General features: G+C 39.5%; 1 protein-coding gene across 1 annotated transcript in view; it reads left to right on the top strand.

The window, feature by feature from the left end:
• Positions 1 to 9,985, top strand: part of LOC102772217 (lipoxygenase homology domain-containing protein 1) — a 56,935-nt gene extending 46,950 nt beyond the window's left edge. Inside the window, exon 17 of the mRNA XM_015567406.1 lies at positions 9,840 to 9,985. Coding sequence (XP_015422892.1) covers positions 9,840 to 9,842 — 3 coding nt within the window. The 3' untranslated portion in view covers positions 9,843 to 9,985. The remainder of the gene's footprint in view (positions 1 to 9,839) is intronic.
• The last annotated feature ends 4,462 nt before the right edge of the window (positions 9,986 to 14,447 follow it).

Genomic DNA, 14,447 nt, shown 5'->3' with positions numbered 1-14,447 from the left:
TAGGCTAGAGCTGCCCTCTAACACTTGCCCTGAAACCAGATAATTCAATTCCTCCTCGTATGTCCCTGGCACTTTTTGAGCTTCTGTCCCTTCTCTGGCGTTTAAGGCTAGTGTTTGTGACTGAGTGAATCAGTTCTCAGTCGCTAAGACAATGCCTGAGTTTACAGGAGTCCTCCATCTCACTGGGATGAAATCCTTGTTGAATTTTACAGCCATATATGGTGGGGACTTCGCTTCCTGGCACTGGTGCTCTCAGCTGGGGAGCCCAGTGTTGTGCTGGAATCCTCGCTCCACAGGGGGTTCCTCCACAGATGAGCTATGCCTGCTGATTCTTAGCTGCTGCCCAGGGGCCAGCCCATTAGGCATCTCCACCCCTCCTACCAGTCTTGACATGGCTTCTTAATATCCTCAGTTATGGGAGTTCTGTTCCACTAGTCTTCAGGTGGTTGTGAAGGATGGTTGTTCTATAATTTAGTTGTCATTTTGATGTGGTCCTGGGAAGAGAAGGCAGGCATAGCCTTTACCTACTCTGCCATCTTAACAGGAGGTCCTGTTGCTTTCTGTTTTATAACCCACATATAAATGAATGAAATCATATGGTTCTTGTCCTTTCCCATCTGACTTATTTCACTTAGTCTGATACTCATAAGATCTATCCACGTTGTTGCAAATGGCAGTATTTCATCCTTTCTTATGACTGAGTAGTGTTCCGCTGTATGTATGTACCACATCTTTTTTTTTTTCTAATCATTCATCAAAAGACACTTAGGTTGTGTTCATATCTTGGCTACTGTGTATAATGTTTCAGCAAACATAGGGGTATATATGTGTTTATGAAGAAATTTTTTAAAGTTTTCATGTTGATACCCAGAGGAGGGGTTGCTAGATCAGATGGTAGCTCTATTCTTAATTTTTTGAGGAATATCCATACTTTTTTCCAAAGTGGCTGTACCAATTTACATTCCACAAAAGGGTTCCCCTTTCTCCATATCCTCTTTAACAGTTGTTATTTCTTGTCTTACTGATTATAGACATTATAACAGTGTGAAGTGGTATCTCATTGTGGTTTTGATTTCCATTTCCCTTGTACCTGGTGAAGTTGAGCATTTTTTCATGTATCTGTCATAGGGCTATTTTAAAAACTTTAAAATGTGAGTTGGCTGCCAGTGGGCTTTTAAGCTAAGGGGTTTCAGTCTTCAGGGAAGAAATAATCAATGTAGGGGACAATATACAGAGGCCATCTTTGACTCATTTATATAATAGTTCCACATCTGGAAATATGACTAATGTTTGTATGAATCTAATAATAGTTATCACTTATAATTTATATGATTTAGAAAATGACTATGTACTCAACTATTCTTTTGAGCTATCCAGAGCTATGGAGAGTTCTGGGAGAAGCTATTAACATGAGATTCCAAGAAACCATTTTAGCCTAAAAAAGCTATGTCAGTTACTGGGTTATGATGTTATATCTAAGAGCAAATGAACTTGCCATAAGTCTGGCCTTAGCTTTTGCAAGGATATAAACTTAGAATCAACCATAGATTCTGCTTTCAATCTGGGTGAAGAAACAAAATCAATTAGCAAATACAATAATTAGAGAGCATTTAAAGGCTGAGCTGCATGTTCAGACCCTAATCACAGTAGATTTCTAATAAGAAAAATACATGTGTGCTCTAGAGTAGAGATTTTCAACCTTTTTCATCTCATGACACACATAAAACAATTACTAAAATTCTGTGGCACACTGAAAATTATATATTTTGCCAATCTGACCAAAAAAAATAGATATAATTTTGATTTGCTCACACCAGATGGCTATTGTGTTGGCTATTGTCATTTTTAAATTTGACAATGTAAGGGAAAAGGGGTCAGTGCCCTGACTAAATAGCCAGGTATTGTATGTTTTAAAAATTCTTGCAGCACACGGGTTGAAAATCACTGCCCTGGAGGAACTGGGAAGGCTTTGTGGACAAGGAGGATTTTAAAGAGCAGAGAGGTGTGAGTAAGGGCAGAGTAGGGAGGGATGGTGAATGGAAAGTAATTTGAAGATTGAATTTTTCTGTTTTCAGCGCTGCACATAGATTATCATGAAATAACTATGTATGAAAAATGATTTGTTTCCTAATGAGAGGGAAAATGTCTGTTTGCAAAGCTAAAGTAGATTCCTTGTATTTGGTCTTCCAATAGCCTGAAATTTATTAGATACAAATGTGTAACCTTGTTTGGGTGTAGTCAGTTGATAAACACACTGACTTACAGGTCTATCAGCATCATGTCTTCTCAGGTGTGCATTCTGTGTACATGATTACCATATTCTGTCTGATATATTTTTTTAATTTTTATTTAATAATTCTTTATTGTTGAAAGTATTACATATGTCCCCTCCCTCCCCCTGTCTGATAATTAAACTTCAGTCATTATTTCTTTTTCCAGTATTTTACAATTTCACCTGAAGTTTCTCCCTCTGCAAAATAAAGTTCAATTCATCTATATGTATTGCCTAGTGAAACAATTCAGTAATCTTTATATCTTTTATATATTCCTTTTCATCAATATTTCCCTTTTCTTAAAGGACTTTCCCCTTTTTCTTACTAGGACTAGTATGGTTCTATTCTAATTAACTCTATATTTTGAGACAGGTCAGGACCAAGATAATTTCCCTTTTATGTTTCAGTGTGCCTGGGTGGGAGAAAGAGAGCAACAGTTCTCTCCTTTGTGGACTTTGGTGTTAAAATATAGAAGAGCACAGATGCATAAAGGCATACATAATTATACTCATTGTCAAAGTACTTCATCAAGTATTGCTAGCACACCCATTATGTGGAAGAGGTTCTGCTAGGAATATGAGCATGCCAACATGACTAAGATGTAGTTCTTTTCTTCAAAGAGTTCATTCTATAATTAACCCAACTAGAAACCAGATTATGGATTAGCTCTCCTTGGAATTTTAATTTTAATCGTCATATCTCAATGAAAATGCCTCTCTTACTACATCTGTCCTTCAAAGGATTTACTGAAGGAGGTAAATTGATTTCTCCCATTCTCTCAGGTTCTAAGCAGACAGGTTGGGTAACCTGACTGAGGTATTATAACCTCAATGTGTTCATTCAGACATTGTAAATACCACTCTACTCTGTTGCAGTCAGCCATTTTTAGGAGGTGTATTTAACTATTTGATTGAAGTTTATTAAAATAACCCAGAAATTTGAGGCTTCTAAGAAACCAAGAGCGAGTTTTTATGGTAATGTTTAGTGTGAAATAACTAATATTTGCTGCTCTGAATCAGCAGGGGGAGCTCAACAAATAAACTTTAGTTTCTATCGAGGCCGGTCCTAAAATGGTTTCTATTCATTTAGGAAATTAAAACAAATGCTGAAGATTTTATATGAAAAAGACACTGCCATTCTTTAAATATTTTATTTGTTTATTTGTTTAGAAGGAAAATGTTTGTTTCAATGAAAATGTATTTTTGGAAACTCAACACTTTTTCTACATCTACCCCAACATAAGGTTTGGCTTTGAAGTTTAATTCAACTGCATTTTTTTTCCCTTAGCCATACTGACTTTTTTATATTGCTCATATTTGGCAGCTCTGTGTCAGAGCTAAAGCAAAAGTCAGGGCTTCAGGTTGTTTTAGTCTAGAAGTATACTAGATGATGTCCGAATCTGAAAGCGAAATGGAAATGCCATTTTCAAAAAGATAATGGTCAGTTCTGTAATGATCAAAGGCTTCCTTCTGTAGACTAAGAAAATCTAAAAGAAAATCTGCCATTATTAGTATGTACACCAGGAGGATTTTCCCTCCATCAATCATGATGTATTGTTTATAGCCAAATAGTTTCTCATGATGAATAAGGAGAGAACTTATAGTATGTTATTGTTTGGGGGAAGCCAGTGCTTCTAACAAGTATTTGTTGAAATTATTCCTGGTGTCCCAAGTTAAAATAGGTGAAAACATGTTTTTGTTTGTTTTGTTTAACATGTAGATTTTCAGCAGGGGACATTTTTTTAAACCACTACTTTTTGATATGATATAATAAGCTACTGAATATGAACTCCCAGCAGCCTTGAGATTAGCTAAACTAGGTAGGAAATTATTTGTTTACTTTTGAAGTTTTAAAGCATCTTGTAAATATTTCTAGTTCATGTTCATTTTCAGTTACTTCTTCAGGGTTTTAGAAAGAACCATGGAAAAGAAAGAGCAAGTTCTGAAATGCAGTGAGGAAAATAGTTTGTTTTTGAGGATTTTCTAGTTCATTGAACAGCAGGAAGCACCTGCTTCTTATTCTCCCCAAATCCCCAGTTAAATGTTTAATCTCAAAAGACTCCAGCAGTTTATAGAAATATTCTAAAAGTTGTGCCAGCTTATTTGAACCAAAGATAAATTCTTGCATTTGATAGTCCTTCAGTCCATTGTAGATACCATAATTGATCCTCCTTGTACAGTCCTTGTAACAAATAGGGTGTCATCACAAGGAATAGTACCAGGAATAAGGAGACTTGGAGTCAAGCTTTAATTTTGTATCTTATTTGTAAGAACACTTAGTGTGTTCTCTGAGAACATATTTATACCTTATTTTATTTTCATATTTCCAACTCCAAAAAGAAAATACTAATGACTGAAATTAGTACTTGCTAACCTGACCCAAGTACCAGATTCTTCTACCCCATAAAACTTTATTACTTTATTCTATATAATAAAAGGCTAATATGCAAATTGACTGAACAGCAGAATGACCGGTTGCTATGACATGCACTGACCACCAGATGCTCAATGCAAGAGCTGCCCCTGGTGGTCAGTGCACTCCCACAGGGGGAGTGCCACTCAGCCAAAAGCCAGTTTCACAGCTCAGTGGTGGTGGTGGGAGTCTCTCCCACCTCCACGGCAATCGGACATCCCCTGAAGGCTCCTAGACTGCAAAAGGGTGCAAGCTGGGCTGAGGGATCCCCCCCACCCCATGAGTGCACGAATTTCATGCACTGGGTCTCTAGTCTAGTATAATATTTTAAATACTTTAAGGGCCCAACAAATGTGTTGGGTGCTATTTGCCTTTATTATTTTTAAAAGAAGCATTGGATAAATTGAGTATATAATAAGAATAGAAATGTTACATATTTTTTGTTTTGTAGAACAAAGCTTTATGACATTTCAGAGTAGGATTTCTAAAAGTATTTTTTTCTCAACTTTTCTCATCCTAGTACACTCTTTGTTTTTATAGCCAGTGTCCAGCAGACAACTAGCAACAAAAATTTAGTTCTCAGAAAGTGTTTGTTTGATTTGGCTTTATATTATTTCTCCTCCAAGAAAAAATAAGATTATGTGAAGAGTAGTTCATAAATCAAAGTAGAATATAAATGTAGGTGGTGGTAGTAATGATTTTTGGTTCTTAATTGCATTTAGTCTTGGCCATAACAGGCAGGAAAGGAAGATATGGAGCTTGGGCAAGAGCAGGACAGTTGGCTCACTCTCCCTCGTGATCTGGCCGGTGTGTTCTCTGAGCTTCCTGGACCTGATCCTTACTCCAATGGGAGTCCTGGTTGGCATGAAAAAATAGGCACTAAGGACAGTAGGGAATGGCTACAGGGCCATCTCTGAAGGGCTAAATAGGGAGGATATTAGCAGAAGAGGTAAACGCATGGAGAATAGAGACAATGCTAGTCCCTGGGGTTTAGAGAAATGGACATCTTTTCTCTAATGTGTTCCTGCCTGATATTGCAAATCAGAATGGGGACCACCTCAGAAAAAGCATGCAAAGATTATTCAACTAGGAATGTAGGAGACTAGATGTGTCAGGGAGCTCTATGGGGATGGGAGGCTTGGGGTGCGGTAAGTGAAAGAGAGGGGCTAATGGATAGCTTTCCATTCCCAAAGACTTGGAAGGTCTCTTTCTTTTGAAGTTAAGGGTTTTGCCTTTTGTTTATGGAGCTCTTGACTGGTGTAGAGAATTCAGGGTAGGGACCTTAGGAGAGGTAGGAGAAGCTCCTTTAGATTGACTTAGGGGAGGAGAGGCGAAGGAGGCCTTTCTCTGTCTTCCTAAATTATACCTAGAACTCAGATTTAAAATAGAATTTATGTTTCTGTTATTAAAGAACTGATTGCCGAAACCGGTTTGGCTCAGTGGATAGAGTGTCGGCCTGCGGACTGAAAGGTCCCAGGTTCGATTCCAGTCAAGGGCATGTACCTGGGTTGCGGGCGCATCCCCAGTGGGGGATGCGCAGGAGGCGGATCTGATATGCAGGATGTATTTTCATTGTTACAAATTGAACATAATTAAAAGCATAGTCATTAATCACAAAACAATATGTAATTGTATATGTGTTTTCCGATGGTCTTAGACGACCCCTGTGAAAGGGTCATTCGACCCCCAAAGGGATCGTGACCCACAGGTTGAGAACCGCTGCTCTAGGAGGATATTGGAGAGTGAGGAACCACAAGCAATCCCAAATAACAGTTAAGAATTCTGATCTCTAATTTCTGTGATTAAGTTTGATACCTACTAATATTACCACCACCACCACCAAACATTTATTGAGCACTCAGGGTATAGATCATCACTTTTAATGTTTATGCCACCACAAGGTAGGTAATATTATTATCCTGACTGAGGATAGTGTAGTTGGGTTTTGAATTGATGATAAGTAGTTCTCAATATCACAGAACTGTCACATGGATTTGAAAAAAGTGGTCTGGCTCTTAGGTATACATACCACCCTTTTATGGCCAACCAGGAAAATCAGATGTTCTAAAATGAATCTCCTGTTCAATATTCCTTGGTATTGCAACTCACACTTGAGATTGCTCTGCTTTGGGAAATAATTTCCTATTTGTCTTTTTCATTATGTGTTTTCCATTTAATTTAATTTCATTCTTGCTCTAAAACATTGAGTCTTCAACCTGGTGAGGCAGGTAGGTATGATACCAATTTTGCAAATGAGGACCTGAGGATCACAGGTCATCATGTAAAACTTTCACGTAAGGACATACACCTAGTAAGTAGCAGGGCCAGGACATAAATCAAAGTCTTTTGATCCAAAGTCCAAGTTTATTCTAGTTGGCTTTTATTTTAGTCCTGGGCTAACGCATTTGATCTTCCAGGAATTGTGACCCCCTTTAACACTTTAATAATTGACATTTTTGTAAAAACAACAACAAACACAACCAACAATAAGGTCAATAAATGTATCTTTCTTTATCTATCTACATCACTCTATTGAATTATTGAGTTATCTACTAACCAACTATGTATCTTTCTATCCCAGGATTTTTCAACCTTAGCACTACTATTGACACTTGGACCTGGGTAATTCTTTGTTGTGTGTGGGTGTATGTACTGTACATTGTAGAATGTTTAGCAGCTTTCCTGGTCTCCATCATTAGATACCAGTAGCACCCTCCCCAGCTTCCCCAATTGTGACTACTAAAAATGTCTCAGACATTGCCATATCTCTCCTGGGGATTGGGGGCAAAGATCTCATTCAGTGGAGAACCACTGCTGCATCTCTTAATTGCTTAACCAAATAAACAGAATAACTTAGATTCATTTTTTATTTGAGGAATCATGACTGAGAAGGTAAACGGAACTCATTTAGAGTCCTCATCACAAAGGCTTTTTAGTGGAGTTAGTAGGGTTTTATTGTTTACGAAAAATGACTAAGACTCATCAGTGGGTACTTCTAAAGATGAAGGAATATTGGCACTCATAAACCAGAGGCTTCTTGCCAATTTCCATAGGTAGTTTGATCTAGAGTTTCAGCTAGCTAGAATGACCTTGTAAAAACTGTGTACTTTCCGGGGAAGGCTTTAAGTCCAGAATCTAGAAGACTTCCATTCACCTGCTTATAATGACTCTTGTTTATCTGAAACATCTACTGGGTTCCATCTGATATTATTTTTATTATATCCTAACCTTTGCATTATGCAAAATCCACATAGCACTTAGTGTGTATTAATAAGTGTTTATTGATATGCATGCTGTAATATATTCTTATGTAGTTAAAATATTTTGTGTCTATACTTCACAGATAATCTATAAAATCTTCTTAGTGGTAGAGACAGTTTCTTTTTGTTAAACTCCCAACCATGCCCAGAGCAGTGCTGTGAAAATCCACTGTAAAAATTGTCATTGCAAGGAGACCAAGCAATGACTTCATACTCAATGTTCTTTTCATGTCCCTTTGGTTGGAGCAAGTAAGGATACAATCAGATATTGTATCCAATGAGGTGTACTGATTTAGTTTAATTACCTGTGTTGACAAATATCCGTTTCATTTATTTAATCATTTATTAAACAATTTAAGGACTTCCTTGTGAAAGCTGGTAGAAGTACCATGTTGAGTAGAACATGTTATGTCCATCACATTGGTCAAATATTAGGTAGTAAGTCATAGTCATGATTAAGTAGGTTCCCATGGATCCCAGATAAGGGTCTCACAAAAGGCTTCTTGGAAGAGGTTGTGTCTACGCTAGGTAATGAAAGATGGGTAGATTCAACATGGTAATGAATCAGATGAAAGCTGTTCTAGGCAGATAGACAAGTGTGTGTGTGAAAACTCTGAGTTGAGCAAGAATGTGGCTAGGTTGTGGAATTCTGCCATATGCCTGCTTTGGTGACTAATCTGAACACAGACATCTCTTTTGGAGTTTCTCCTATAGGTAGCTTGTTTACCAGTTGCTATAGGTGAAATTGAAGCTTTGAATCAGTCTATTTCAAATCTTCAAGCCTCCATTTTCTTATTTATAAAATTATAAGAATTTTAAAATTCTAATTGGCAAAGGTTAAAGGAGATCATTAAAATAAGTCACTCAGCATAAGTCATTTATCTGGCAAAAAATATTACCTTATAAGCAGCAGCCACTGCTTCAAGGAATAATCATAATAACCACCACCAGAGTGTGCAGTGCATTTGGCAATCCCTGGGCTGCATTTTGAACTCTGAGTCTATGAGACATTGGAAATCACAAAATTTGGTTATTGTTTCTTCTAATCTCAGGTGACCATGCAGCATATGAAGAGCAAGAAGACCCTAGATTTTGCAGCAAATGTGTGGTTATCTCGAATCCAAGCCGATGGGGATGTTGTCTGTGAGCTTCCTGCCATGAAAGGAGGACAAGCTATGTTTCCATGTGTGTTATGATGTGCAGTAACATATCTTGCATATACCAATTGTTTTTACAGTTGCTTAAATTTATTTCTGAACTATTTAGTTACAGAATATTTTTTCCTATTTCCAAGAGAGTTGTTTTACCCATTGAGAAGTGACTTTTTCAGCATCACAGCATGAGTCCCTGGTGGATCTGGGAAAAACGTAATCTCAAAAAGGTTCTTACTGTCCAGCTACAGTCTCAGGGGCTGAGGCGATGACAAAGAAAAATGTCACATCTGTGTTTCCTCTGGCTTTGCCTAGGCCAGTGGCCACCTAATGTCATTACCTCACTAATTATCTATTTCCTCATCAAAACCTACATAATTTTAAACTTTAAGCATCGTGCACAATAACATTGTCACCTTTGCTGTTAAAATACTAAGCATGAAATCTTTTCCTATGCCATGCATAAAAAACAATGAAAGCCTTTTAAAAATCTTTTATTTCTCTTTCTTAAAAAGCTATAAGCCTCCTGGGCAATTGTTCATGATGTGAAAGTGCCCATTTAAAATTAATAATTGAAAGATAAAAAAATCTCTCAGATATAGAAAGTCCAGATTAAGGGAATTCTCATGTGATTTTTTTGTTCGTTTGTTTTTACTATAGCCTAGCCCATGGGTCTGGGTCCTGCTTGCATGGACTCCCATGTGATGGATTTCCTCTTGTTTCTCTCCCCTTTGCTTTGCCAGTAGTGAGGTACCATGTTGACATCCATACTGGGCTACTGAAGAGAGCAGAAACAGAGTCGAAAGTTTCCCTGTGTCTCTATGGGGAGAGGGGAGACTCTGGCCTTAGACTGCTGTGCAGCTCCAAGATGCCAGTCACATTTCAAAGAGGACAGGTGAGTCTACGCAAATAACTCCCCCTGTTCTTCGCAGTCTCTCTGAAGGTGCCTGTACATGATTGAAAGTGAAAGGTGCTCACAATGCTTCAAGTTTCCATTTTAGGACGTCTTTAGCAAAGTTTCCTGGCCCAGCTTCCTAATGTGCTTTATTTTAGAAGTTGTTCTCACAAGAAAAATGGGACACCCTATACTAGGGTTGAATAACAGAACAAAGATAAAAACACTCAAAATTAGTAATAGTCTTAGAATAAGAAAAAGATAAGTTGAGATGATATCAGAGAAAAATATACATGAACATGCTCTGTTGAGACTGAAAGTTACAAAGTTTGTGCTAAACAGTGAGGTTATAGAAAAGCCATTATAGTACATTTCACATAATAACACAATAGCCTTTCTTTAAACATCTTGCCTGGTGCCAACTATATCATTTTCACACATTAAAGTCCTTTATTATTTATTTTGTCAAATATGAGAATCTTTCTGTGTATTAGGTGTCTGAGGAGTTGTGCTGAGATACATAATCAATCCAGTTAGATTTTTTTATCCTCACCTGAGGATATAGGTTTTTTAAAATTGATTTTAGATAAAGGAATAGAGAGAGAGTGTGATAAAAATGTCAATGTAAGAAAGAAACATTGACAGATTGCCTCCTGGACACCCCGAACGGGAATTGAACACACAACCTAGGTATGCGCCCTAACCAGGAATTGAACCCCTAACCTTTTGGTGTAAGGGTCCATGATCCAACCAATTGAGCCACCCAGCCAGGCAATCCAGTTACTATATATATAGAAATACAGAGCTATTTAGGGGGTTTGAAATAAAGAGTAGAGATTATGTAACCCAAGGGTATATTTTTAAAAATAAAGGTTCCTAAACCAGTTTGAGAATGCTGTTTCTCATACTTTTTTTGTAGTTATAGTTCATAAGATATTTTGAAACATCAGAGGTGTTAAAGCTCACCTGAGTTTTTATTTATCATGGCACATTATACAGAAAGTTTCATCAGAATGAAGAGGAAAACTAGAACTAGTATGGATGAGGGGAAACACAAAATTATGCCTAATTTTTGCTGTGAAACTGAGTTATAAATTTTGAGCAAAAACACAATTTTGTATACCATGATATTATTGTTATTATTACTCCAAGAGATTAGTGAGGTTATCTACTGGAGAATCTTCCCAGCTTTCCATCAGTCCCAGATGCTCACCCTACCCCTTCGTGATCAATTGTGAAGCTTCAGTACCTGCTAGTTGGTCGCCAGCATGCAGTGTTGTGTGAAGTTACATGCTCAGATTTGACAGCTCATCATTTTCCACAGAGTGGAGAAGATGTATTATAGGTTGAAATTAAAGTTGCAATCAGTACATAAATAAGTGGCATGATTTTAAAATTTAAAACTAGAGGTAGAAAAGTGTTTTCTTCCCTGATTCATTATGGATCTCACATTTTTCTGTTATTTTCCTCACTGCTTAGAATGTAATGGAATTGCTCAATGATTGCAAGAATTTTGCATTCGAGAAACTGTGGCAACAATCTTTTGGTTTATCCCCAGAGTAATTTCACACCAGCCACAACTCGCATCGTTAGCCACTGATTGGGCTGGTTGTTGTCATTTTTTCTACAAAGTGTCCAGCGATGTAATCAAAAGGCAGCAACATACATAATAGACCGAGTTTAATTTTATCTTCAAAAGTTAAGTTACTTTAAGAGACAAGAAGAAACCAGAAAGCTGATTCAGGAAATCTTTCTGCACCTTGAGATATTTGCTGTAAGGCAGGCCATAAGACAAAGACTGGGGTACAGGTAATTTATCTCGGAGGTGATCCCAGTGAGCACCTTTGAGGCGAAGAGTGGGGAAAGTGAGGCAGGAAATGGGGAAAAGCCAATCTAGGGACATTAATGAGTTAATTACTACTGGAACGTTTTCTTGTTAGGTACCTTTAGAGAAACTGCAGGACATCCCTCAAAATTGTCCCACCATGGGAAGTCCTCAGGCAAAGAAGCAGTGAGGTGTAGGGACTGAGAAAGAAAGCTGCCAGCACGCCTAAGCCAGCTAGCAAAGCAGCCGATGACCCCAGAAATGGACTCAGATGGCAGGGGGTATCAATTATATCTGCTACAGCAGGTGATGCATATCAAGAAATGTCCCTTTAAAGGCATCCCAGAGAACATGCACAATCATTATTTGATTTAAAGAAATGTCATGGGACTAGTAATGGTTTCTGTTTGGTCTAAACAAGAGATTTCCATAAAAATATGTGAACCCAACAGTCGATATACCCAATAATATATCATGAATACCAAATTGAAATTTAACCTGGTGGCAATGTAAGCAAAATAAGCAGCCCTGAATCAGCATTCCTACCACAAAGGAGAAAAAAAGTGGCTAATAGTCAGATGGCATGTCTGGGAATGTCTCAGACATAATCAAATCCATGACCCTTTTCTCAGATAATTTTAGGGGGGTTATTCCCAGCAACAATCTATGAGGAAGTAATGTGTGAAGGAGTTATTTTTATTTTAATCAATGTAGCATTTACTTTAGGTCCCACATCTCTGGAAATTCAGTAACTTTTGACATGATAAAGCAACCCTATTTAGAAATGGAGACGCCAGGATGCTCTTTCACGACAAACCCAACAATGTGCTCTATCTGATTTATGGAGAGAGGTACAGGAGAGAAATTCTAGAGAATGGAAGGAAGAAGGGGAGGTGGGGAGAGAGGAGAAATGTGTGCCTCCATGCCTCAAAGTAGATCAGCATTCATGAAAACGAAATGTGCTACATATGGGTCCATGTGCTGCAAACTGACCACCTAATAAACTGCATACAGGGGCAGAAATCCAAGCCAGAGAAAAGCCACGGACTGGAAGCCTTTGTATTAGGGCTTATTTATTTGTTACACTGGATACTACCGCAAATGGAGAAAATAAAACTGCAAGAGAGAAAGAAGCACAGCCAGAAATAGATTTCTAATAGATAAAAAAGTAATTTGCTTATTTTTCTTTCCTTATTACCCCTTTTGATGCTGGCTGTAGTAACATTATCTCCTTTAAAGTATTATGCCGCCTCTGGCCGTCCTTGGGCTATTATTATTACCTGCATTTGTCATGTGCTGGACTCAAGTTATTTCTGTGGGGTTTTCCTCTGTCTCCTGCACCAGACTGACACGTTTCAAATAGAAGCAGTGTCACTTGGCAAGCTGCAGAAGGTGCTGTTGCGCTGTGAGGCCAGCGACAAATCTCAGTACTGGTATTGTGAGAAGGTCATCATCAGAGAACCTGGCATCACATCCCAGCGCATCTTCACCTGTGAAAGGTAGTGCTGGTCTCCACGGTACTTTAAGAGAGTGTGCTGCAATGCGGACAATCCTGTGTGTGTGAGTGTATGTGTGTGTTTTAGGTGCATGGATTTGTGTCATTGACTCAGTATTCCACGGCATGCATCACTCATTGTTGTTTAAGTAAATAATCTATTGGTAAGTATTGCAAGTAAAAATTATCTTGCACCCTAGCTGGTTTGGCTCAGTGGATAGAGCGTCGGTCTGTAGACCGAAGGGTTCATTTCTGGTCAAGTGCACATGCCCAGATTGCAGGCTGGATCCCCAGTAGGGGTCATGTAGGAGGCAGCCAATCAATGGTTCTCTCTCATCATTGATGTTTCTATCTCTCTCCCTCTCTCTTCTTTTCTGAAATCACTGGCTCTATGCCCCGGGGGTGGGAGGAGAGGCATGGAGGGTGGACAGATAGACTCCAGCCAAAGATGGACACGGGAGCCAGGGATGCAGGGCCAGTCGAGGTCCTGGCTGGAGAGGAGGGGGCTCTGAGCAGACGTGGGGGACACGGCCCCAAGTCAGGCTGAGGGGGGAGGGGACTTGCAGCAGAGATTGGCGAGGGATGGCGGGACACCGGACAGATAGATATGGGGGAAGGGGCAGTCGGACAGAAATAAGAGGGGAAGCATGGTCGGCTACCGATGCGGGGCAGATGGGGACAGGAAGGGCTCCGGGCAGAGATGAAATGGAGGGGAGGAGCAGGGTCCGGCGTCCAGGCGAGGAGGGGGGATTAAAGGGAGTGACATAATCGAGCTGTAGGTTGGACGGGGGGTTCTAATGAGGGTGGGGGCGCACCGCCCGGATCCACGCTGAGATAGGGAGAGACTGGAGACAGCGATGGGGTAAGGTCTGGGTCAGGAATGGGGGGGGGGATTTAGGAAAGATGGGTAAGGGGGAGGGGACGGGAAAGGGACTCGGCAGAGATCGAGGGGACCTCGGCCCAGGCTTGTAAGTTCTCAAAGAGAGGGGAGTGGGTAGGTCGGTGCCGAGTGAAGTCAGTTCGGGCAGGGGAGAAAGCAGCAGAGATGGGTAGGGGAGCGCCCCGAGTCCGGGCTAGTGCGGAAACTCCGGACCCCGCGGGGAGGGCTCGGGGAGGGGCCGCAGCAGGGGCTGGGG

This window comes from Myotis davidii, unplaced genomic scaffold (genome assembly GCF_000327345.1).
Source record: "Myotis davidii unplaced genomic scaffold, ASM32734v1 scaffold1, whole genome shotgun sequence".
Taxonomy (NCBI): domain Eukaryota; kingdom Metazoa; phylum Chordata; class Mammalia; order Chiroptera; family Vespertilionidae; genus Myotis; species Myotis davidii.
This window is presented reverse-complemented; position numbering and strand designations above follow the sequence as displayed.